The sequence below is a fragment of the Mobula hypostoma genome, chromosome 6 (assembly GCF_963921235.1).
Source record: "Mobula hypostoma chromosome 6, sMobHyp1.1, whole genome shotgun sequence".
NCBI classification, from domain to species: domain Eukaryota; kingdom Metazoa; phylum Chordata; class Chondrichthyes; order Myliobatiformes; family Myliobatidae; genus Mobula; species Mobula hypostoma.
Genome location: NC_086102.1, coordinates 166,147,119 through 166,171,787, shown reverse-complemented (window position 1 = coordinate 166,171,787; position 24,669 = coordinate 166,147,119). Strand labels below are relative to the sequence as shown.

At 42.6% G+C, this 24,669-nt stretch overlaps 1 protein-coding gene across 8 annotated transcripts in view; it reads left to right on the top strand.

Moving 5' to 3' along the window:
• rapgef4a (Rap guanine nucleotide exchange factor 4a) overlaps positions 1-24,669 on the top strand; it is a 293,410-nt gene that overhangs the window by 133,025 nt on the left and 135,716 nt on the right. For 6 of the 8 annotated variants that reach the window (XM_063052160.1, XM_063052159.1, XM_063052164.1 and 3 more), the window contains one exon: positions 7,163-7,235. The exons of 1 other annotated variant lie outside the window; for it this stretch is intronic. In XM_063052160.1, the coding sequence (XP_062908230.1) occupies positions 7,163-7,235 (73 nt within the window). Of the gene's footprint in view, positions 1-6,307; positions 6,453-7,162; positions 7,236-24,669 lie in introns of those variants that run through there. One more of the 8 variants, XM_063052161.1, reaches the window with a different exon arrangement.

The window sequence follows — 24,669 nt, the reverse complement described above, 5'->3', positions numbered from 1 at the left end:
TCAACTTAAACAACCTGTTGAGGACTCTTCCTCTGCTAAGCCACCGGATTTCTGTATGTAGCAGATTAGTGTGCTTTGTCTCGGTTTTCACACAGTTTTTAAAACATTCTTGAGTGATTGGTCTTTGTTTAATAAAGTTGACCTTTTTTTTAAAGCATCATCCAGAAGTTTTTCATTTTATCTCCAAGAGGTTTTGACATCTGCACCTTTCTGTGAAGAAAGCAGTGTGTTATGACAAAGTCAGGATTTTCCTTTTTTGTTCACAAGGGAAAACGAAACCTGTCACGGAGCCAACCATTGATGGGGCACCACCAGCACAGATGCCAACACAGTTCCTCCATGACAGTCCTTTTGTTATGAAGATAAAACATTCAATATACCTTGGCTTTTGCTTGTTTTGGGCAACTCTTTGCAACAGAAAAAAAAATTCTTGAACTTCACCATCATTTACAAATCTTGTAAATGTTACAACATGACATTTATTTGTGAAATCTGTTGACTCATCAACATGGATAGAAAGCTGTTGTTTTTCAGTTTATCACCACAAAACCACTTCAGCATCATGTGATATGTCATCAATACATCGACTTACCATACTGTTTGAAAGTGAGGCCTTTTCAATTTCTCATACTGCATCTTGTCCTAATATTTTACCTACTGTAATTTTACATGCTGGCATTATTAGGTTCTCACCAACTATATGACTTTTCCTTTTCTGGGTAATAAGTGCTGCTACTAAATAACTTGCTTCCTGAATCCTTTTATTGACTGTAGCTTTATTAGCAAAAGCTTTACTCTGTTTGTTTTGAGATTCCAATAGCCATTTAAAACAATCAGCACTTTTACATTTTATATGGCTGTGATTTGTAGTTAAGTATCAGTTCAATTTTGCTAGAGTCATTGCTACATTTGTAAGTTGTTTGCCACAGACTAGGCACAGTGGATTAGGACAACTTGGATCACCAGTCCATGTAAAACCCATTGATAAGTAGCTTTCATTGTGAAGATGGACTTTTTTGTGTCTGATGTTGCACTAGTGCAGTGAAATGACTCGGGATTGTAATTCTTCATCAAAACCTTATAAAAATTGTCCATAGGCCCAGGCCTACAATCCTCTTCCTTCCCACACCTTGTAGAAGAAAATTAAGCCTGAGAATTAAGGGTTAACAAAATCATGAGAATAGCAGGCTAAGAAGCAAATGGGATCTGTCTGTCTGTCTACTCATACTAATTAGCAATAAGTCCTGTTAGAAATGAAGAACTGATAACAGACAAATGTAGTAAGTCCTGCTAGTGATAAAGAACTGATAAGCACGGATGTTATGTGTAAGGAGGAACCCTTAGCCCTTGAGGCTATATGACTAGTGACTTGGTTTCTTATGATTAATGGGGAGATTCCCAGCCTTCAAGGCTACAGGGCTGACGGCTTGGTTTCTTCTAATTAATGGGAAACTGATTGTGTATGCCTAATTTTGTGTATGATATGGAAGCATCCTGAACCTTGTTGATAAGGGCTAAGCAGGAACTCTTGACCCCTGAAAACTGCTGAACTTGTATTTTAAGGTGTAAAAGACTGTGCTTGTGCTTGCTTCAGCAGAGTCTCATAGTGGGCTCTCTGTGGTCACGTAATAAAGTAATTAAGCAGAGTACTGGAGTCTGTGTCTTTAAGTCTAATTGGTGATAGTAAATTTCTCTGACACACCTCCTCTTCAAAAATCGCCACATTGGACCATCTTTAGAATGAAAATTTCCCTCCAATTTTCTGTTACACCGGTAGAGTTTATTTGCTCCCATAAGTCAGTTGGCAGCGTGTTAGGGGAAGTTGGGAGAGGCTGATGTCACAGCCCATGTTGGGTGAGTTCATTCAATGGTCGGAAAAACACACTTCATGCTGCTCATCAGCCTACGTCCTCCCCCCCCCCCCCCGGTGCAATACAGCGCTCATCAATTATCAGCCTACTCTCCTCCTCGCCGTGCAATACAGTGCTCACTAATTATCAGCCTATAGTCCTCCCCTCTGTGAAATACAGCGCTCACCAATTATCAGCCTACTGTCCTCCTCTCCGTGCAATACAGTGCTCACTAATTATCAGCCTACCGTCCTCCCCTCTGTGCAATACAGTGCTCACTAATTATCAGCCTATCGTCCTGACCTCTGTGAAATACAGCGCTCACCAATTATCAGCCTACTGTCCTCCTCTCCGTGCAATACAGTGCTCACTAATTATCAGCCTATAGTCCTCCCCTCTGTGAAATACAGCGCTCACCAATTATCAGCCTACCGTCCTCCCCTCTGTGCAATACAGTGCTCACTAATTATCAGCCTATCGTCCTGACCTCTGTGAAATACAGCGCTCACCAATTATCAGCCTACTGTCCTCCCCTCTGTGCAATACAGTGCTCACTAATTATCAGCCTACTGTCCTCCTCTCCGTGCAATACAGTGCTCACTAATTATCAGCCTATCGTCCTGACCTCTGTGAAATACAGCGCTCACCAGTTATCAGCCGACCGTCCTCCCCTCTGTGCAATACAGTGCTCACTAATTATCAGCCTATCGTCCTCCCCTCTGTGAAATACAGCGCTCACCAATTATCAGCCTACCGTCCTCCCCTCTGTGCAATACAGTGCTCACTAATTATCAGCCTATCGTCCTCCCCTCTGTGAAATACAGCGCTCACCAGTTATCAGCCTACCGTCCTCCCCTCTGTGCAATACAGTGCTCACTAATTATCAGCCTATCGTCCTGACCTCTGTGAAATACAGTGCTCACCAATTATCAGCCTATCGTCCTGACCTCTGTGAAATACAGTGCTCACTAATTATCAATGGACTCCCCTATCTTGCATTTAAAAACAGAGAATGGACTCAACCAAAAAAACTCCATCCCACTATGCACTGCCCTACTGGGCAGAGTGAACTCTAACGAGATCACTAACACAGCAGCTCAGTCAAGGCCTACTACTGCGAGTGTTACCATCACACGTTGTGTGAAATTCAAAATGCAATGTTTATTTATCTTTTTTTTTTAACCATGATCTCTCGCAAAAGCTCTAGCGATCAGTCGCAGAACCCTGGTTGAGACACCCTGGTCTAATGTCACCATATACTACCCTGAGGTTCATTTTCTTGCAGGCATTCACAGTAAAACAAAGAAATAAGAAAGATACTTTATTGATCCCAGAGGAAATTAATGTCACAATAGCACTATAAGTCACAAAAATAACATGTATTAGAAGAAAAGTAAGAAAGAATAAAAAGATATTTTACCTTAAAAATAAGATGTATAAGATTTATAAATCAAAGATTACAAGATTTATAAGATTTCCAAGTTCACACTGATAAGATGGTAATGCAAGAATTACTGTAATATTATAGAGTAATGGATGCACATTCACACCAGATAAAAAGTAATGGTAGTATTGCACAGGGTGTCCGAGTTAGCAGGGTGTGGTAAACAGAGCTAAACAGAACTTAAGCAGAGCTCTGGTAAACAGAGGTTAATAACAGTCTAACAGGAGGGGGTCATCACTTCCTCAGCTATAGGTTGACTCATTGTCGCGCCTAATGGCCAAGGGTAAGGATCATCTAGTATAGTGTCCTGTGGAGCAGCGCAGTGGTCTTAGTCTATAACTGAAAGTGCTCCCCTGTTCAGCCAAGGTGCCATGCAGAGGGCGGGAAATATTGTCCAGAATTGCCAGGATTTTCCAGAGACTCCTCTGTTCTACCACAGCCTCCAGTGTGTCGGTCTGACTCCTATAACAGAGCCAGTCTTTCTAATCCGTTTATTAAGCCTGTGGGCATCACCCGTGTTGATGCCATTGCTCCAGCACACCACCACATAGAAGATTGTACTGGCAACAACAGACTGGTAGAAATCTGAATGAGAGGCCAGCGTACTCCAAAGGACCTTAGTCTCCTCAGGAAGTAGAGTGACTTTGGCCATTCTTGTACACGATCTCTGTGGTATTAGTGCTCCTCTCAAGTCTGTCATCCAAGTGCACCCCCAAGTACTTGTAGGTCCTCATGACATCAATGTCCTCAACATCAATAGTAGCAGGGAGCAGTGCAGTCTTAGTCCTAAAGTCCATCACCATCTTCTTAGTCTTACTGATGTTGAGCTGCAGATTATTCAGCTTATACCATTTGACAAAATCCTCCACCACGGCTCTGTATTCATCCTTTTACCAACCACCATACTGCCTGTGCTCTGTGATTTCCTTTATCCATGTGGTTAATGCACTTCCTTTTTAAATGTGTTTTTAATTCTCCTTTCATTATAATTTACGTTCATATCTGCCTTGGTTGCATTTCTTTGATTAGCTTTTGAGCTTGTAGGCTAAGCAAGAGCTCTTAAGTATTTCCTGATGGCGCAACAAATGAATATGCCCTGACTTGCTGTATTTCCTTTACTGACAGACAGACCTGGTCATTTGGGATTTTATTCTGTGCAGTAAGAGGGCAGCAACCCAAGTTTCAGACTTGGCACACTTAAAAGGCAGGCTCTATATTGCAGGACATTGACTGTGTACTGTGTCTAATTAATGTCACGGCTGTGCCAAATAACACGCATGCTAAAATTCTGCAGTAGTTTTTCACGTGCTAAGTAATTGTGACTTTTCAGTAAAGGCTGATCTGATTTCCATAATACTTCATGTCACACATTCATTCCTAAATAGCATCTCTGTTTAAAATGCCAAATTACTGAGAGTTCAATCCAGGTCTGTAATAATTTCAAAGTAAAATACACTGCAATTGTTAATTTAAATCCATCAGATTTGTAATGTTTAAACCTGCAGAGTAATTTGTAATCTTTGTTAATCCGCTGCCTCACACTGTTTTTAGAAACAGTAGATTTGGAGACACTAATGAAATCCTGATGAATAGGGCATTAATGCTGTCACTACAAAGCACTCTGTTATACAAATATATTCTACAGTTCTCTATCTTTGAAATTACCTAGGATCAATGGTGTTATCGTCGAGCTTGGGTAAGTCATCGTTTTAGCACAGCACAATGAAGGTACCTTATAAAATGACTGTAATTTCTACCCCAGCATCTGTTATCCTGTGGCTTTTAAAATATTAGGTTACTTCCTTATGATGAACTAAGAAACAGAAGACAACTCGTAGTGGGTATTTTTGATGGCACCTCTTTGATTGATAGCAGTAATGGCACTACAGCCACAATCTGGTTGTGGTTTAAGCAATGTGTAGTTATATCTGTATACTCTTGAGCAGAAAAGTAAGGCATGATTGTTTCATTTTTCTATAAAGTAATTAGATAAACAAAAAAAACATACAGACATCGAGGAATAAAGTCTTCATTCCAGTGTGTTGAAAGAGGCTGCAAGTGGGTCCTGTGAATGTTTAGGTGACATAGGACTTGTTGGTGTTTTGAAGTCAAAGAACAAAAAACAAGAAATGGCACATTAATTGGAGAAGGAGGTTTTTTGAGAGTGATTTTTGAAAGGGGGTGGGTTACATCTGGGGAAAGAGATCCATCAGAGAGCTGGTGGCAGGGATGAGGGTCATGCAATCAGTGGGTAAGGCGTTGGTGGAACAGAGAAGGAATTTAAATACTACAACAATCTTATTAAAATGGTGGCTGAGAAGATGAAATGGATAGAAAGTAGAAAATGTAAGTGATTAGAGGTTGCAGAGGGTCTAGAGAAAGAATTCACAAATTTCCTCATGGTGTAGAGAAAATTATTTCAGCCCATCAAATCTATGCCGATGTCCCCGAAATAATTCACCTTCCATTCTCATCTATTCCTTCTTGTTTTACTCCTCACTTGCACATTGACACAATTTGCAACATGTAGGAGCCATGCATCTATTGTAATTTGTTTTGCGCATTTATTATGGTAACTAGTCATATGAGTGGGGCATGGTAAAAGCGAAGGGAGTAAGTTACGTATCCTTGCTTATTTCGTTGCAGCTTGTAGTCGCTGGGGACCGGCGGATGTCGTATCTTTTGCTGACTGCTCAATGATGCTCCATTATTCTTAGCTTACACTAGGGTACACTTAAGTTTCATCGCTTCAAGATTGTATGTTTGCTAATTGCTCATAAAGGATTTGGTTTTTGGAGCAATCATTGGAGCTGGGGGCGGATCATGCAAGTATAACAAACCCACAGAATCACAGGCAGCAGCAATTGTTTGGTTCAGTTTGGTTTTGCGGCCACAGCAATATTTAATTCACCTAATACCTAAACATTGTTGAGACGTGGGAGGAAACTGGAGGACGTGGAGGAATCCCATGCAGTCACAAGAAGGACATACTAATTCTAAACAGGACCAATCTTCAGAACTTAACCCAAGTCACTGGACTTTTGTGACACCAGCTCTGCTCACTGTGGTACTTACTGCCCAGGAAAGAAAATTGGAAAATGACTGCAGATCACATTGCCCAGATAATCAACCTTGCACACAAATAAATGAAAGAAAAGGTACTGTATTGAATAAGGGAAATCAGGAGAAGTGAATGATTGGAGAGTCAAGAAAGTAATTCTGTCTGAGGCTATAAGAATAGAAAGCATAAAATGCTGAAGTCAGAATGACTGTAACAATGAAACAAAATATCTGTATATTATCTTCTTCCTTCATTTAATGTTTAAAGGAAATCTGTAAAACTTTTTGGTTAAGGGCTATATTTCTGGCCATATTTCAAAGATCATGCACAGAGATTAAATTTTGTCAGTTTACTAATCATGTAGTCAGTACTTTGACTCTTCTGAAATGATGTGGTGATAGAGCTGGAACAGCTGTGAGAATCAGCTGCATGTTTACATAAAGCAAAGTGACAGATTTGTAGCAGCAACAGTAAACCAAAAATAAGTTGCTGGACACAGCCCAAATCTGGCTTCTGATACTGATCAACTATATTCATAAATGTAATTGTCGTATTTGGTAGTTTGTCATTCTCGGTTTTAAGGACACCAATGACTGTGCAGAAGTCTCCAAGACCCTTTTCTCTCATGTATTGATCAGCCCTTTATACTGGACATAACCTAACTTAATTGGACCGTGTTAGACTATGCTTAAAATCATTTTAATTTCACTTAAAAATATGGACAGGTTTACATCAAAGTTTTCTGTATATTGAGACTTAACGAAGTAAAGGTATTTTGGACTAATGCTGCGTTATATTTTATTTCAGAAATATCGACACTATATGGCAGGACTCTTGGTCCCTCCCTATGGAATTATGGAAACAACACCTGGTAATGACAGTGAGTACAGGCCATTTTCAATAGCTGGAAGATTTTATGCAGAGGAAAATATTAAGATAGCACTGATTTTGTAAATAATAAAAATAGACAAAATAATAAAACTATTCTGGCGGCATAAACAACCTCTTAAATACAGTATCTTTTCAAGTATAGAATAAAAGAGGCTAAAGTGGCAGGTCTAGTAAAAAAAAAGGGAAGAAAAAAAGATGTTTTCTGGGACTCAGTGTAGGCTTATACCTGTTAAGCAGTCGGCATCAGCTGATGATCATGGGTATGGAAAGTAAACAAATCTCACCACTCCTTAATCAGACCCCTCAGGTGTGTCATCAATGGAAATCTTCCGCCTCTTTTGGTGATGAAAACAGGTGTATTTTCCCATTGTGAAGGACCCTCATCTTGCGTGGATTGTGTTGAAATCCGCGGAAAGTTCCTTTCTCGACGAACACTCTTCTGACCGTGTTGAACTCATTTCACTGTCACATGGTCTCAGCTGAGAGGTCCTGAGCGAAGTAAAACTTGTTTCCCTCATACGTGTTATTACGCTGTTTAGTGGGAGCGGAAAACAAACTCCTGATCTTGAAATTTCAGGAAACGAATGAGAACCGCTCTGTTCTGGTTTGGTTTCGGCGGTGAACTCTTTCTATAACATTTTTGTTTGTTGAAACCTTAATTCTATTGAGATGGAACTCCGTGGCCTGAATGAACATTTATAATAGGCAATACCGGCATACAGTTCAGTGGCTACTTTGATTTTATTTTTATGCTAAGTGGGTTGAGTATATAATGTCCAAGACATAATAAGGTGCATGGTTGATGGACACCACTAGTTGCCTATGGAGTTAGGTTCGCATAGTTTAGCTGCTCCTCCATAGAGTGGATCAGCGCAAGCCCTATAGTTTCTTGTTTTGAGTAAGGGAGGGGAAATTCAAGAGTTCAAATGTCTATATGTGTAAATGTGTATGTGTTTTTTGTTTTTCTTTATGTATGTCACGCACCCAATACAGCAGTAATATTTCTTACTCCTTTTCCTGGTGTAATTGACATGTACTGTATATGGAACAAGGGAGCACTCAGAATATCTTTAATATAAAAGTCACAAGCTGGAATGTTAGGGGACTAAAGAAGTTAACCAAGTTGAAACAGGTTATAAATAGGATCAAACAGCTTAAGTCCAAAATAATTTTTCTTCAAGAAACCCATCTGACAGTCTCAGCTATTAAATTGGTACGGAATAGATGGCCTGGCCGAGTAACATATGCAACATACAACAACTATGCTAGAGGTGTACTTATTCTTATTCATAAAACAACACCATTTCAAACTATGAAAACAATCCAAGACTCAGCCAGAAGGCGTGTTATTACGCAAAGTAATATCCTCGCTTTCACATTAAACCTAGTCAGTATATATGGCCCAAATAAGGATAATCCTAAATTTTTTGAAAATTTTTTCCTTACTGTTTCCACTTTACGAGGCTTTTATATCATTGGAGGAAACTTTAATTCCACTTTAAACCCAGCAATGGATCGCTCTACAGGCTCTGATACCTATAAGGCACAAACTAGAAAATTACTAAAACAATACATTGTGGATATAAATTTGGTTGAAGTATGGAGAGAGCAAAACCCGGCAAAAGAGAATACTCTTGTCATTCAAGTACATGTAAATCTCGTTCTTATACTGATTATTTTCTTGTCTCAAGAGAGCTTTTATCAAAGATTAAAAGTTGTTGGTATGATAGCATAGTAATAAGCGGCCATGCTACTATTTCATTAAGTATTCATAAAGAGAAATTTATTCACAGTCCCCCTAACTGGCAATTTCAGGTGAAATGGCTACAAAACCCAGACTTTGTTAAATTTATGGGAACTAAAATAGATAGTTATTTTGAGTTAAATACAGATCAAACTAGTGCCAGCACGAGATGGGAGGCGTTCAAGGCATATATTAGAGGAGAAATCATTAGTTATACAAGCTCCAAGGCCGAACAACAAAAAATAGAGATGGAAACTTTGGAAAAACAAATTAAATCTTTAGAGATAGAACTAAATGAAAGAGATGATCCAACAAAACAAGGAGATCTGCTACTTTTGAGAGCCAAATATAATAAATTATCTGCTGATAAAGCTGCAAGAAGTTTAATATGGCTGAAGCAATCTTATTCCAATCAAGGAAAAAAAGCTGGGAAACTCTTGGCATGGAGAATTTAAAAAATACAGTCTGATAGAGCAATTAACAGTATAATAACCTCTTCAGGAAGCCTAACAGTAGACCCACTGGAAATTAAAAACAGTTTTAGAGAATTTTATGAACATTTATATAGATCAGAATGCCCCCAAGCCTCAGAAGAACGGGACACATTTCTTGATCAGTTTCAATTCCAGACACTGACAGAAGATGCAGAAAAGGATTTAGACAGAGGTGTAACAATTGAAGAGATATCACAGGTTATCCAAAATATTAACAGTGGTAAAGTGCCAGGGCCTGATGGCCTACCAATTGAATTCTGCAAAACATTTCAAGAAAAATTACTAGTCCCACTCTTAAATATGTATGATGAATCTTATTGGATTGGAACTCTCCCACCCTCTTTAAGGCTGGCAATGATAATGCTGATCTTGAAACAAGACAGCACTGATTTTGTAGTGGTCTGAAACTAAAAGAATTTCTTTTTAAAACAACAATCTTCTGACTGATTATTTACAAATAAGTCATGAATAAAGTACACTACAACTGACAGGCTGATTTTTGAAATGGCGACATGCACCTATCTAACTCTGGGACCTCTCAGCCAAACAAGATGTGGAATTAATTCCCAAGTACTGTACTTCAATTTACGAAATACTGAAATCCACATTGAATTGGAACTGTGTAATTTCAAAGAAGTTACGTAGCTATTTTTCAATGAGCCTCTAATATTAACTGCATGCAACTGTCCTAGCTCTTCAGTTTCTTGCCATCGTATAGAGTGATGAACATGGAAGAAACGTGTTTGAATCCAGGAATCCTGAGGTTTCTCAGGGAAATGTACTGAGAAAATTTATTCACACTATTGCTCAAGTTTTGCATTCATAGTAGTCAAATAACTTCCAATCTGGAAAAGACAAAACTGCTTTAATAGTAGTTGACCTTGGCTGTTGGAACAGGAACATACCCTAGACAACAATGATGCACAGAACGAAGCTTACATTGAATTTTCAGATCACTCACTCCAATCAGTGAATCCAAGGTACACTTCTTTATTAATCTTTTCTATCCCTTCCCTGCCCCACTTGGTTCCATCTGTCCATCATTCACATACTTATCTTTCTCAGTTATCTCTCCTTGGTTCAACTTTCCTATCCCCTCGCCCCATCTGATTTTGGCTGCCTATCAGCCCCTCCTTATTTGGGTCAACCTATCACCTAAAAGCTCCCGTTTCTACTCTTCACCAGCCTAATCCTTTCCTACTTTATCTGCTTCCATTGACTTGCACTTACTGGCCTCTGTCTCAACAATCCTTACCAGTTCTGTACACTTAGTAGCTACTTTATTAGTTACCTCCTGGACCTAATAAAGTGGCCACTGAGGGTATGTTTGTGGTCTTCTGCTGATGTAGCCCATCCACTTCAAAGTATGAAATGCTATGCATTTAGAGATACTCTACTGCGCACCATTTTTGTAATGCATGGTTTTTTGAGTTACTGCCACCTTCCTTTTAGCTTGAGCCAGTCTAGTCATTGTCCTCTGACCTCTCTCATTAACAAGGTGTTTTCACCCACAGAACTGCCACTCACTGGATGTTTTTTTGTTTCTTGCACCATTCTCTATAAAATCGAGAGACTGTTGTGTGTGGAAATCCCAGGCAATCAACAGTTTCTGGGATAATCAATCCATCCGCCTGGCACCAACAATCATTCCAGGGTCAAAGTCACTTGGATCACATTTCTTTCCTAGTCTGATGTTTGGTCTGAACAACAACTGAACCTCTTGATCATGTTTGCATGCTTTTATGCATTGAGTTGCTGTCATTTGATTGACTGGTTAGATATTTGCATTCATGAGTTGGTGTACACGTGTACCTAATAAAGTAGTCACGAAGTCTTGACCCAAAGCATTGACCATCCCTTTGTTATCACATACAGTACACTACCTGACCTGAGGTGTTTTTCCAACAGTGTGTGTTTTGCTATATATTTCATAATCATGTGTCTTCAAGTCATATGGTAGACATCCTCCCTTATTGACTAACCTTTGTCCATCCATAAGCTCTCCTGCCAGGTTTACCATATTGCAAGCATGCTGGCTTCCCTGAAAATGGCACAAATACATTATAGATTTAAAAACTGAACTTAATCAAAGTGTAACTGTCGAAAGGGGAGAAACAAGGCTGAGCAACTTCATGGTTTGTCTAGTTTGGAACTAATAATATGAAGAGGTATTTATGTTGTCGATAGCTGAACGGATGACACTCCATGTATGTGAGGCCTCTGTCAGTCAGGGTCGACCATGGATGTTGAGTTCTGGCTGTCTAGATACACAAGTCTGGGCGGTACGACATGGAGAGCAAGCTGTTGCCCATGTACCAAGCTCTCCCTCTCCACACAGCTGATGAACCCAAAGGACTGGCAGAGACCGATACAGTTTGGCACCAGAAGCATCGCAGGAGTTGTTGGTGTGTGTTGAACTCGATGTAGGACTGCCTTAGGGACTCCAGCTTCGGATTTTTCCCTCTGTGTTTACTCCTGAAGCCCTCTCCATGAATGGGTATAGCCACAAGGCAGTGGAGGTTTAAGATCAGAGTTTTCCTCCTCCTAGATGAGCTACCAATCACAGCTGATGAGCCCATCTATCCGAAGCACTGGCATTAAGGTGCCAGTAACCTGCCTTTGCCCCTTCTCCAGTCAGGCGAAACGGTTCCACCGGGCTTAGTAGCTAAGCCACATGTGAAGTCCAGGAGCTGGACTTGGTTGTCAGAGGCTGTATGAGTTACACTAAATAGGGAACATTGAATATGTAGTGGGAGTTTATCCTATTACCACCCCCAGCTATAACAACCCTAAGGAACATGTATGTAAAGCAGATGAAATTGGAGAGAAATTAAAACTAAAAATTTTTGGTGCTAAAAATGGAGAACTAATATAATCCCTGACCAATGATCTATTGAAATTTTAATTTGGAAAGGTTCCTCCAAATATTGATTTTAGTGCCCTCTTGTGGTTTAAGGTTCTGCTTTACATAGAATACATTTTCACACAATCGTTATTTCCAAATGTACTGCAATCTTTCTTTAATGTAGATGATATCCTAGCTACATAAATTCACTGAACATTCTTCTTGAAGTCCACATTCTTGAAGCTCTCTGTCATTTTGATCGTGTATAACATGAGATTAAATATTTTCTTCCAACATATTTATGCTCAGCTTCTTCATTCGTGTTTTCAAAGCTGATGGAAACTAAATTCCACATCACCATCTTTTTGTGTTCTACACAATCCAGTTCAATAAAAAGATAAAATTAAAATAAAAAACAGAAGCATCATAGCTGTTTTACATAGTTGGAAATTTTATTTTAAACATTTCAGGACCTCCATGTATCTGAAGCTATAAAAGAAAGAAGACTCGGTGATTTCTGATGTCAAAGTCAAATTTATTATCAGAGTACATACATGGTCGGCTATGTGCAGAACCTAAGGACATAGGGGAGATCTTAAGTAGGTTTTTTGCGTCTGTATTTACTAAGGAAACTGGCATGAAGTCTATGGAGTTAAGGGAAACAAGGGAACAAGTAGTAAGACCATGGAAACTGTACAGATTGAAAAGGAGGAGGTGCTTGCTGTCTTGAGGAAAATTAAAGTGGATAAATCCCCGGGACCTGACAGGGTGGTCCCTCGGACCTTGAAGGAGACTAGTGTTGAAATTGCAGGGGCCCTGGCAGAAATATTTAAAATGTCGCTGTCTACAGGTGAGGTGCCAGAGGATTGGAGAGTGGCTCACGTTGTTCCGTTGTTTAAAAAAGGATCGAAAAGTAACCCGGGAAATTATAGGCCGGTAAGTTTAACGTCGGTAGTAGGTAAGTTATTGGAGGGAGTACTAAGAGATAGAATCTACAAGCATTCGGATAGATAGGGACTTATTAGGGAGAGTCAACATGGCTTTGTGCGTGGTAGGTCATGTTTGACTAATCTATTGGAGTTTTTCGAGGAGGTTACCAGGAAAGTGGATGAAGGGAAGGCAGTGGATATTGTCTACATGGACTTCAGTAAGGCCTTTGACAAGGTCCCACGTGGGAGGTTAGTTAGGAAAATTCAGTTGCTAGGTATACATGGAGAGGTAATAAATTGGATTAGACATTGGCTCAATGGTAGAAGCCAAAGAGTGGTAGTAGAGAATTGCTTCTCTGAGTGGAGGCCTGTGACTAGTGGTGTGCCACAGGGATCAGTGCTGGGTCCATTGTTATTTGTCATCTATATCAATGATCTGGATGATAATGTGGTAAATTGGATCAGCAAATTTGTTGATGATACAAAGATTGGAGGTGTAGTAGACAGTGAGGAAGGTTTTCAGAGCCTGCAGAGGGACTTGGACCAGCTGGAAAAACGGGCTGAAAAATGGCAGATGGAGTTTAATATAGACAAGGGTGAGGTATCGCACGTTGGAAGGACAAACAGAGGTAGAACTTACAGGGTTAATGGTAAGGCACTGAGAAGTGCAGTGGAACAGAGGGATCTGGGAATACAGATACAAAATTCCTAAAAGTGTCGTCACAGGTAGATAGTGTCGTAAAGAGAGCTTTTGGTACATTGGCCTTTGTTAATCAAAGTATTGAGTATAAGAGCTGGAATGTTATGATGAGGTTGTATAAGGCACTGGTGAGGCCAAATCTGGAGTATTGTTTTCAGTTCTGGTCACCAAATTACAGGAAGGATATAAATAAGGTTGAAAGAGTGCAGAGAAGGTTTACAAGGATGTTGCCGGGACTTGAGAAACTCAGTTACAGAGAAAGGTTGAATAGGTTAGGACTTTATTCCCTGGAGCGTAGAAGAATGAGGGGAGATTTGATAGAGGTATATAAAATTATTGTGGGTATAGATAGAGTGAATGCAAGCAGACTTTTTCCACTGAGGCAAGGGGAGAAAAAAACCAGAGGACATGGGTTAAGGGTGAGGGGGGAAAATTTTAAAGGGAACATTAGGGGGGGCTTCTTCACACAGAGAGTGGTGGGAGTATGGAATGAGCTGCCAGACGAGGTGGTAAATGCGGGTTCTTTTTTAACATTTAAGAATAAATTGGACAGATACATGGATGGGAGGTGTATGGAGGGATATGGTCCGTGTGCAGGTCAGTGGGACTAGGCAGAAAATGGTTCGGCACAGCCAAGAAGGGCCAAAAGGCCTGTTTCTGTGCTGTAGTTTTTCTATGGTTTCTATGTCACTGCATACAACACTGACATTCCTTTTTACTGTGGGCATATTTAGCAAATCTATAGACCAGTAACTAAACAGGATCAATGAACAACAAACTGTGTAAATGCAAATATCAATAAATAACAAGCATGTAGTAACAAGATAAAGAGTCCTTCAAGTGAGACATGGGTTGTGGGAACACCCGAAATAGAATGAGAGTTGTTGCCCCTTTTGTTCCAGAGCAGGATGATTGAGGGGTAGTAACTGCTCTTGGACCTGGTCGTGTGAGTCCTGAGGCTCTTCTATCTTCCACTTGCAAAGCATACATCCATATTATTTTTATAATCCTTTCATTGGTCAGCACATGATCTGTGCTGTCTGTGGCCACTCCTTTGCCAAAAGTATATTTTACCCATGATATTTGATTACAAATATAATTACATTTTTTTAAAATGCCTTTGAAAATAATTGTTGTGTGGAAATATATTCTGTGTTCACCCTTTGAGATGTATCATTGGATTTATTTACAAGATTTGCATTAAGTAACATCAGCGAGGCATTCTTTGCCTTTCCTGAACACTCCATGAGTGATATCTTTGAAAGGTGCTTGCACAATTCCAGTCCCTCAGTGTGCAGTCGTGCAAACATCTCAAACTGGTCTGTTCTTGTAGACTTATGTAATAATTACACTGAGCTTCTGTGTGTCCTCAGCACAGACTTCAAGATTTTCAAGCGTCTCAGTGACAAATTTTAATTAAGGACAGTATATCACACTGGAAGATCAGCAAGATCCAGACAGATCAAAGGGCACCTTTCACCAAGTTGATTAACTTCCAGATGCAATTAATGTTTGTTGCTGACACAGATTTCTCAAACACAACAGCATCTCTTTCCACACATCTTTGGCAAATGGATGCTCCAGAAGGAGGTAGATGTTGGCCTTCTAAATGTAGCTGCTGTAAGTGTGAGGTGTTGAGATTCTATCTGTTCATAAAATATCTCATTCCCAGCAAAGCAAAGCAATATCTCAAAGCCTGTTGGAAAGTCCTATTTTTGCTGATGAGTCTTTCTGACAAATGATGAATTGTTGTCTTTGGAAGCAATCTGAGAGGATCCGTTTCCTTTGCCTGCAGGAAATGCTCAGAGGCATCTGCAAAGACCACTGCCAGATTGTTTGACTTGTGGTTGAAGCTGTTTATCTGTGTGCTGCTTGCTACAATGAATGGGTGGGTAGCCCATTCTATCCAAATGGCCAGACCTGTCCTTTTCAGCACTGGAGTGGGGGGTGGGAAGGGAGATGGAACCACAGCATATAGAGATACTTAGTATTTATGTACTCCAGATTGATGTAGAGCTGGTAGTAACCACACATAGATGTAGTCATCAGCATTAGGGCCACATCGGGCAGCCCCCTCCTTCCAGGAGATTGATCCATTAAGTCTGAGCAGAGAGTTCATTTTCATTCTCTAGTTAAATGGAATTTGGGTTAAGTGACAGCTGCAGCACAAGTGCAGTGCGCAGGACACATCTGCTCCATGTATGACAACACGAATAGCAATCCCTACTTAATTAGTCAGCTCTTTGCACTGTGGAGAGCGCGTGCAGCACCTTGGCTGTGCGTTCCACCTGGCTCCTGGTGCATGTCTGAGCTTCCCCCGAATCATACTGACACACCTTCAGTGATCGCTTATGGCAACAGTCAGACCGGTTGCCAATGGCTATTTCCTTGTTTTTTTTTCTGTTATTAACACTGGTTGCTGAGGCCAGCATAAACCAGTCCAGAGCCTCATCAACCTGTGGACCTACAGTAAATCCAAGCGAAGAATGGCTTGGACAGACATCATTGTAGAGAGGGCCTTTGGCCAGAGCCTCTCTGTTTCCTGGAATTGTTACTCCTTTTATGCCTATGTGCTTGCTGATGGACTCAATAAAAGGGTTGATACAGCACATAAACTGGGGTGGGGGGGGTGGATCCCTCAATTTCTTCTCTCCCCTTCCAGACACTAGCTGGCTGTCAGCAATTGCAGGCTGATCAATCCTGAAGCAACTAATAAAACCATGTTGGCAATAAGAAGCCAATTGTGATTACACACTTGGCGTGAGTGTTTAAAAGCAACTACGATGATAACAGGGTTCCTATAGAACTCCCTTCCTTTGTTCAGAATTTGAACACTTTTCTCTATCACTTCTCTCTTGTTTGCTGCTTCCTATAATGGCTGGTCTCATTTTGTTTTCTTCTGTCCGTACAAATGTTCCTAGTGTCTCTATTTGTTAGCAAATAGCCCCTGAGTGAGAACAGCTGAATCTTTTCATGAAGTCATTGAGCAATTTAATGGAAAAAATACAATATATTGCCATTTAGTGGCCAAGGTCAGTAATTACATGGTAACTGGATTGTGGACTGGAAATGACAGTAAAAGTCAAACCAAAATAAAAACAGGAATGAAAGGCAAGAAATGGAGGGAGACATTTGCTTTCTAATACAGTGTTCATTGCCGTGACTGTTGGGTCGCAGAACAGTACAGCATGGACACCGGCCATTTGGCCCGACTGATTCATGCTGACCACAGCATCCTTCCTGCTAGTCCCAGTTGTCCGTGTTAGGCTCGTAACCCTCTATCTCCCTCCCTTTGATGTACCCGTCCAAATGCCTCTCAAGTATTGCGTCTTTCCTCCTCTTAACCGCTTCCCCCGGCAGCTCATTCCAGGTACTCTCTAACCTCTGTCTCTTTTAAATCGCTTTCCTCTTATCTTGTATCTGTGCCATCAGGTTTTAGATTCCCCAACTCTGGGGAGTCTAAGGATGACTGTATAAGCTTCTGTGTGGGCGCCTCTTACTCTCCTACACTCCAAGGAATAAAGATCCAGTGTGGCCAACCTCTCCTTATAACTTAGGCCCTCTTGTCCAGGCAGTGTCCTCGTAAATCTCTTCAGCACCCCTCTGCAGCGTGATGATAACAGTTGAACAAAATTGTATGTAATACTCCAAGTGCAGACTTACCATGACTTCTGTAACTGCAACATAATGACGCTACTACTAAACTCGATGCCCTGACTGATGAAGGCCAGCATGCGAAATACCTTCTTCACACCCTGTCTACTTGCATGAGTGCTTTTATCTAACTTTGCACCTGTAATCCCAGGTCCCTCTTTCCCTCAGCATTTGAAGCCCTGCCACTTACTACTGTAGGTCTTATCTTGGTTGACTGTCCAAAGTGCATCACCTCACAGTTATCTAAATTGAAATCCGTTTGCATTCTTCAGCCTATCTCCCTAGCTGATCAAGATCTCTAATTCATTGTACTAATCAACAAGATGTGCCAACTTAGTATCCTCAGCAAACTCATTAGTTGTGCCATGTACAGAGGTCCCATTACTGACCCTAGGGGATCCCACTAGTCACAGGCCTCCAGTCAGAGAATAGAGAATTCATCATCACCTTTGATTTACTATCAAAAAGCCAATTCTGAATCCATCTTGCTCGTTCCCCCTGGATCTCATGTGACTCAGCTTTCCAGATAAGCCTGCCATGTGGGACCTTGTGAAAATCCTTACTAAAGTCCAGATAGACAACATCCACTGTTCTACCTTCACCTACACCAGGGGTGGCCAACCTTTTACATTCCATGCGTCAATTTTTTCACTCACGAGTTCAGATGCGCCATACAACTTTTGTACCCCCATTCAATTCTTGTAAAAATATGTTAATATAGAACTCGAGCGTGAAAAAATTGACGCATGGAATGTAAAAGCTTGGCCACCCCTGATCTATACCTTCAAAAACTCCAAAAAAGTTCAGCAGATATGACATGCTGTGCTCAAAACCACACTGACTGTTCCTGAACTATAGCTTGACAATCTGAGTGATGCTATATTTTATCCCTCAGAGTCCGCTCCAGTAACTTCCTTACAACTGAAGTCAGGCTCACTGGCCTGTCCTTGTTACTCTTCTTGAACAATGGAGCAGCACTAACCACCTTCCAGTCTTCTAGAACTTCACCAGTGGCTAACGGCGAAACAACTATCCTCCATGATTACTTCTCTGACCTCCACTAAGGTCTGCAGATGCACTTGATCAGAAAACATGTCAACTGTCTTGCTGTTTATTTCCAGTTTCCAAGTGCCTGTTATTTTGCTTTGGTTTGGGTTGGATGGTTTGCTGGGAAAGTAAACTAGCAATTGTTGTAGATTGCTTGTGCAATAGAGCATTTAGTCATCATAAGTCACATCCCCTGCCAGTAATAGATTGAATTCCTGCCAGGTCCATGCATCCTTGGGACCAATACAGACTTTTTCCTATCTGAAATTATCTGCTATGATCATTTGTTAGTTTTCTACATAAGATCTTGGTTAGAGCTTTTTTTTTAGTTTTTCCGTCACAAGATATTGGCACCACCATGTGTACATTTATTTTTCATCCCTATTTGCACTTGAATTGAGGAGGGGGTTAAGTGTCAAACACATTTCTCATTGTCTTGCAAAGTACAGGAAATCACATGTCAACGTGGAGAGAAGATTGGCTAGCTACTTAAAATAGAGAAGGTACAAAGGAGTGCTACAGTATTCTAGTTAAAAAGACATGACAAGTATTGTGTCTGTCAGGAAATGTTGAGGAAGTTTGACCAAAATGCAGAACAGTGGAGACGATTTAGCACTGAGCAATAATTTTAATAATAAACTGCAAATTCAGGAGGAGCCACAAAACACGAGAGAATGGATACTTGACACGACGAGGCAACAAGGTAACTGAAGGCTTCGAGCAACTGGCTGAGGCTGGCTGGTTCATATGAGTGAACAAGAATTGTGGATGAGAGCTGGGTTTAAATAGGCTGCAGGAGATGAATTGGAAGCGAGTGGCAAGTGACTCCTGCTGGCTGGATGGAGATTGGAGGTGCTTGCCTATGCAGTCTTGCCAGAATTCCCCCCCCCCCCACAGAGCTAGCACCTAATAACCTCCATGAGTGAGAGATCCAAGATTAAACTGGATTGCACTCAAGATCTTTCCTCCAGGCCATATCTTTCCCAGTTGAACAGGTACTGCATACCCATCCGCAACAGCAAGAGTCCACACCAGCCAACGGTGTACACTGGCCCACCTTTCACCATGCTGGGTTCTGCAGGCTCAGATGAGTTGAGTGGTCTATAGACAAGAGGCTTGAAGCAGGATCCGCGAAAGGTAGATGTGATCCTGAAGGATGGTGACAGTTGGAGACAGTAAGTGACTGGATTGGTCATCTTAAAGGGACCAGTGAACGGGGGTGAAAGCTTGTGTGAGTCAGCGTACAAGGGACAGACCTCGGGACAACAATCAGTCATGGTCTCCAGGCCAGAGTAGTTTGGCTGGGCACCAACGGCAATTAACCTGTCTGCAGTAAGTGTAGTTGGCAGCTAGGATGGCCCTCTATGCCCTCTACTAAGCATTCTGGCATTGGTGAACCAGGGCCTTAGTAGAAAGGTCTTCCACCATTGCCTCCTCCACGGAACGAAGGGTTGGTAGCCAAGAAGCACTTCAAAGGGTGACACACCTGTGGCAGAGGAGGAGTGAAGATTGTGGCACAATTCTGCCCAGAGCAGATTCTTCTGTCATAGAACATAGAACATAGAAATCTACAGCACATTATGGGCACTTCGGCCCACAATACTGTGCCAATGATGCAGCCTACTCTAGAATTTCCCTACCACATAGCCTTCTATTTTTCTAAGCTCCATGGACCTACCTAAGAGTCTCTTAAAAGACCCTATTGTATCCACCTCTACCACTGTCGCCGGCAGTGCATTCCACGCACCCACCATTCTCTGTGTGGGAAAACTTATCCGTGACGTCCCCCTTTTACCTACTTCCAAGCTCCTTAAAATGTGGAAGGGTTAGAGGCAGCAAAGCATTGCAGAAACGCCTGCACTTGCTGGTTGGCTTTTTCTAACAGACCATTGGCCTGCAGATGATAGCCAAGCGGCAAACTCACTGAGGTGCGAAGGCAGGAGCAGAAGGATCACCGGAAGTGGGAGACGAGCTGTAGGCCCAGTCCGATGCAACGTTCTGCGGGAAGATGTGGAGGCGAACCACATGTTGGAGAACTAGGTCAGCCATCTCGGTGGCTGACAGAAGTCTGGGGGGAGGAATGAAGTGGGCCACCTTAGAGAACTGTCCACCGCTGTCATGATCACTGTGGCTCCATCAGAAGGTGGCAAACCCATGATGCCACTTTAAGGTGACGCTGCTGAAGATGGGCGACGACTTGCTGGTGGATCATAAAGCAAGAAATAAAACCCAGTACTTCCTTATTAACACTTTCTGTGGAAAGTTGTGGTAAACGATCACCGCAAATGATGAAGAGGCGAAGCTTACCTGGGGGTCGAGGCTTGCGAGTGTGAGATGGAGTCAGAATGAGGTTGAAGCATAGGACGTTGGACAGGAGGAGTTTCAGAACCTGTTTTCCTGAACCACGAGCAAACTCTGATCGATCTAAACGCCGGGCTGATTTAGAAGGGTCAGGTTCATGGCAATGGGGTCAGGCCCACAGTGTATCAAGACGACAGGGCCTGGATCCTAGTGCGGGGAACAACCCGATGCTTGAACAATTTAAACGGTGGACCAGATGGACTGAAAAGGCTGGGTGTCGGGGCCAGAGGTGAGGGTTGGGCTGGTTCTGCTCGCTGCACATTGACACTTACTCTGCTCTCCCGGCGCTGAGGCTGAGGCTGCGAGGCTGCTCTCGCTGTGAGCTCCAAGACGATTTGCCCCACTGTGTGATGGGCTGAGGCAATGGGCCTGCTCCAGGCTTTGTTCCATGGACTCATTTCTGTTCTGAATGCTGTTGCTTGTTTTCATTGTTTGCACAACGTGTGTGTGTGCTTTCCCCCTCTCTGCACATCAGCGTTGTTTGGTCTTTTTTTAATGGGTTCTTTCTAGTTTCTCGTTCTGGGGCTGCCTGTAATCAGATCTCAAGGTTGCATAATTTATACATTCTTTGATAATGAATGTACTTTGAACCTAAAGCTTTGATGAAATCCATGTCGATGTGGCACCATGCAATGGCAGGGGCTGCAGAAGCCCAGAGGGGCCACAGGTTGGGAGAGTTGGACTGGGTATACTGAAGGCAGGCAGCCACAAACTGACATAATTTTGTGATCATGGTAGGTGCTCAGAACCAGCATCGCAGAAAACCCGGACTCTGTCATCTGCCTGGATGGCCAGAGAGGTGTGGGGAATGGGCCTACTAGAGTACCTCAGAGCGCACGGCTGCCAGCACGTGCACGCGTTGTCAGGTGTGTTGCCTGTAGGGCCTGGCAGGTCTGGTTCTCAAGGTCCCACGTGATCAGTGCGAGGATGAAATGATGGGCTGAGGGTCGATCTCCATTTCAGCTGGGTCGAACTTTGTGACAGGGTGTTCTTGGAGCTAGCTCAGTAGGAGAGGAAGTGGAATTGTGTGAAGAAGACGGCCCAGTGAGCCTGATGTGGGTTGGGTCGATGCGGTTCTAGTGGTCAGTAAAGACCAGGAAGGGCTCGGTGTTTCCCATCAGCCCATGTCTCCATTCCTCCAAGGCCCATTTGATGACGAGTACCGACATCATCTGTAAGGAATTTGTTCATTCTCCCTGTGGAATGTGTGTGTTTTCTCCAGTTCCTCTAGTTTCCTCCCACAGTCCAAAGACGTACCACGTTGTAGGTTATGGTAATTGCAAATAGTTCTGTGATTAGGCTGAGGTTAAATCGGAGGTTGCTGGGCAGTATGGTTCGGAGAGACAGAAGGATCTATCCCACGCTGTATCTCTAAATAACAAACAAATACAAAAGGCATCGCCAAGTATTTGTAGTGGCCAGTGGGTGTTATAAATAGAAACATAGAATAGTACAGCACAGTACAGGCCTTTTGGCCCACATTGTTGTGCCAACCCTCAAACTCTGCCTCCCACATAACCCCCCCCACCTTAAATTCCTCCATACACCTGTCTAGTAGTCTCTTAAACTTCACTACTGTATCTGCTCAGACCTTGCTCACTTGTTATGAACACATTCTTTCTCTCATCCCCCTGGCAGATGTGCATCAGGTTGTGTGTGCATTGTAGATCCAGTTTGGTGAAGGCCTGGGCCCTGCAGATTGTTTTGAATTCACCATCCATCAAGGAGCAGAAAATCAAAATAGTGATTTTATTTGAGTCCCCAGTACTCGATACAGGGACGAAGACCGCCATCTTTGTTTTTGATAAAGAAGAATCCTGCACTGGCTGGCTACTGGGATGGTTGAATTAAGCTGTGCTGTAGTACCTTTGTGACATGGTCATGCATGGTTTGGGCCTCAGGAGGGGAGAGGGAGAACAGACAACTTTAGGGAGGGGTGGTGCCCAGGAGGAAGTCGATTGCACAGTTGTATGATCTGTGAGGTGGCAGGGTGCTGAATTAGCCATCACCTTCAGTAAAAGATAACCTGTGGTATTCCTGTGGGAGTTTGGCAGGGTCAAGAATTTCCTCGGTCTCCATGGATTTACAGGGTGAGGTCAAATGAGGCTGCAGGAAGGTGGTTGAGCAGGTGGGCACCCAACTCCAGTGTTCCCTCGAATTTGTAATGACCAGTGCCCACAAATATATAGTGCTAGGCAATTTTTTGCCCAGTGACCACAATATGTGCGCACTGAATAATTTCTCCAATGAAAAGACTATAAATAAGCTAGTTCTAAAATTTGCAGACAAATCATCGCCAACTCCACGTTGTCAACGCCATCCACAGCAGAAACCGGAAACGGAAGTGTGATTGTGGACCATGCCTGACGTGCCAACAAGGTAGAGGGTGCCAACCTTTTGTGCGCAGTTTAAATTCCTTTGTGCACTCGTAGCAAAAAGCGTGTGCACGCGTACACCTTAGAGGGAACGTTGCCCAACTCGGCAGTGAAGCAGATGACCAGGCGAAGTGAGAATCAGGAGTGCAGAGCTGGGGTAATCCAAGATGAGAGGAGTGTTGGGTGAGTTGAGAAGGGGGGTTTGGATGGGTTTGCAGTGTTCCCCGATGCTCATGTTCACAGGCAGTGTGTGCACTCTGACCGTCCCAGACCCCAGTGATGCAGAAGGGATGTGAAATAGTCTCACTAGGGAGTCCAAGCTTCACACAGAAATATATTTATTGAGATACAGTGCAAAATAGCCCCATTAAGCTGCACTGCCCAGAAAACCCCTGATTTAATCCTAGCCCAATCACAGGACAATTTATAATGACCAATTAACCTACTAACAGAAACATCTTTAGATTGTGGGAGGAAAACTGAGCACCAGGAAGGGACTCACGTGGTCACGGGGAGAACCCACAAGCTCCTTGCAGGCAGCGGCAGGAATTGAAGCCTGATCCAGTCCAGAAAGTTGCCTGCTGTATGTGTGGAACTGTCACACTGTGCAGGATGACAGGGAGAGTGCGTCGGACTATGGTGCTGCAACAAGAGGCCAGAGGGAGCTCACCAGATAGAAGGCCCCTCGACTCTACCCGTTTTTCCGGATGCAGTGGGCATTTGATGTGTGGGTTATCAGCTGTTCTGCAGTAAGAGTAAGTTGACGCTCATGATCTTGGTGACTTAAGGGATTACTGCAATGTTTCTGGGAGCAGAATTGGCGTTCTGGCTGGTAATCTGGAGAGCGGTTCCTTAAAACGCTTGTCACTGTTTTGGAGAGCCAGAATGAAGAGACTTTAAAGGTCGGTGGGCCTCTCCCAGGTAGACAGCTTTCAAGTGCTGTGAAATGCTGTGATGGTAACGGGCCAGCAGGGCTTCCTTCCGTATTCCAGCTGCGCTCTGCCGCAAGGATCCTGAATTCCACGGTGTAATCCAGCCCCGAGCGTGATCCTAGACACAGGCAAAGTATCCGATCCACTGCCTCCCTTCCACTTCCCAGATGGTCGCAAAGGTAGTACATCTCAACTGCAAAACCTTCACCTTGGTTGCAAGTGGGCGTCTTATTGCCCCCGTTATCGGCGGGGTGGGGGGGCCAAGTCAGAGCCCACCCAGCCAAGAGAGAAGTGATGAAGATCTGTAACATACAGAGATGGCTGGAGCTTGAAGGGTAAGGT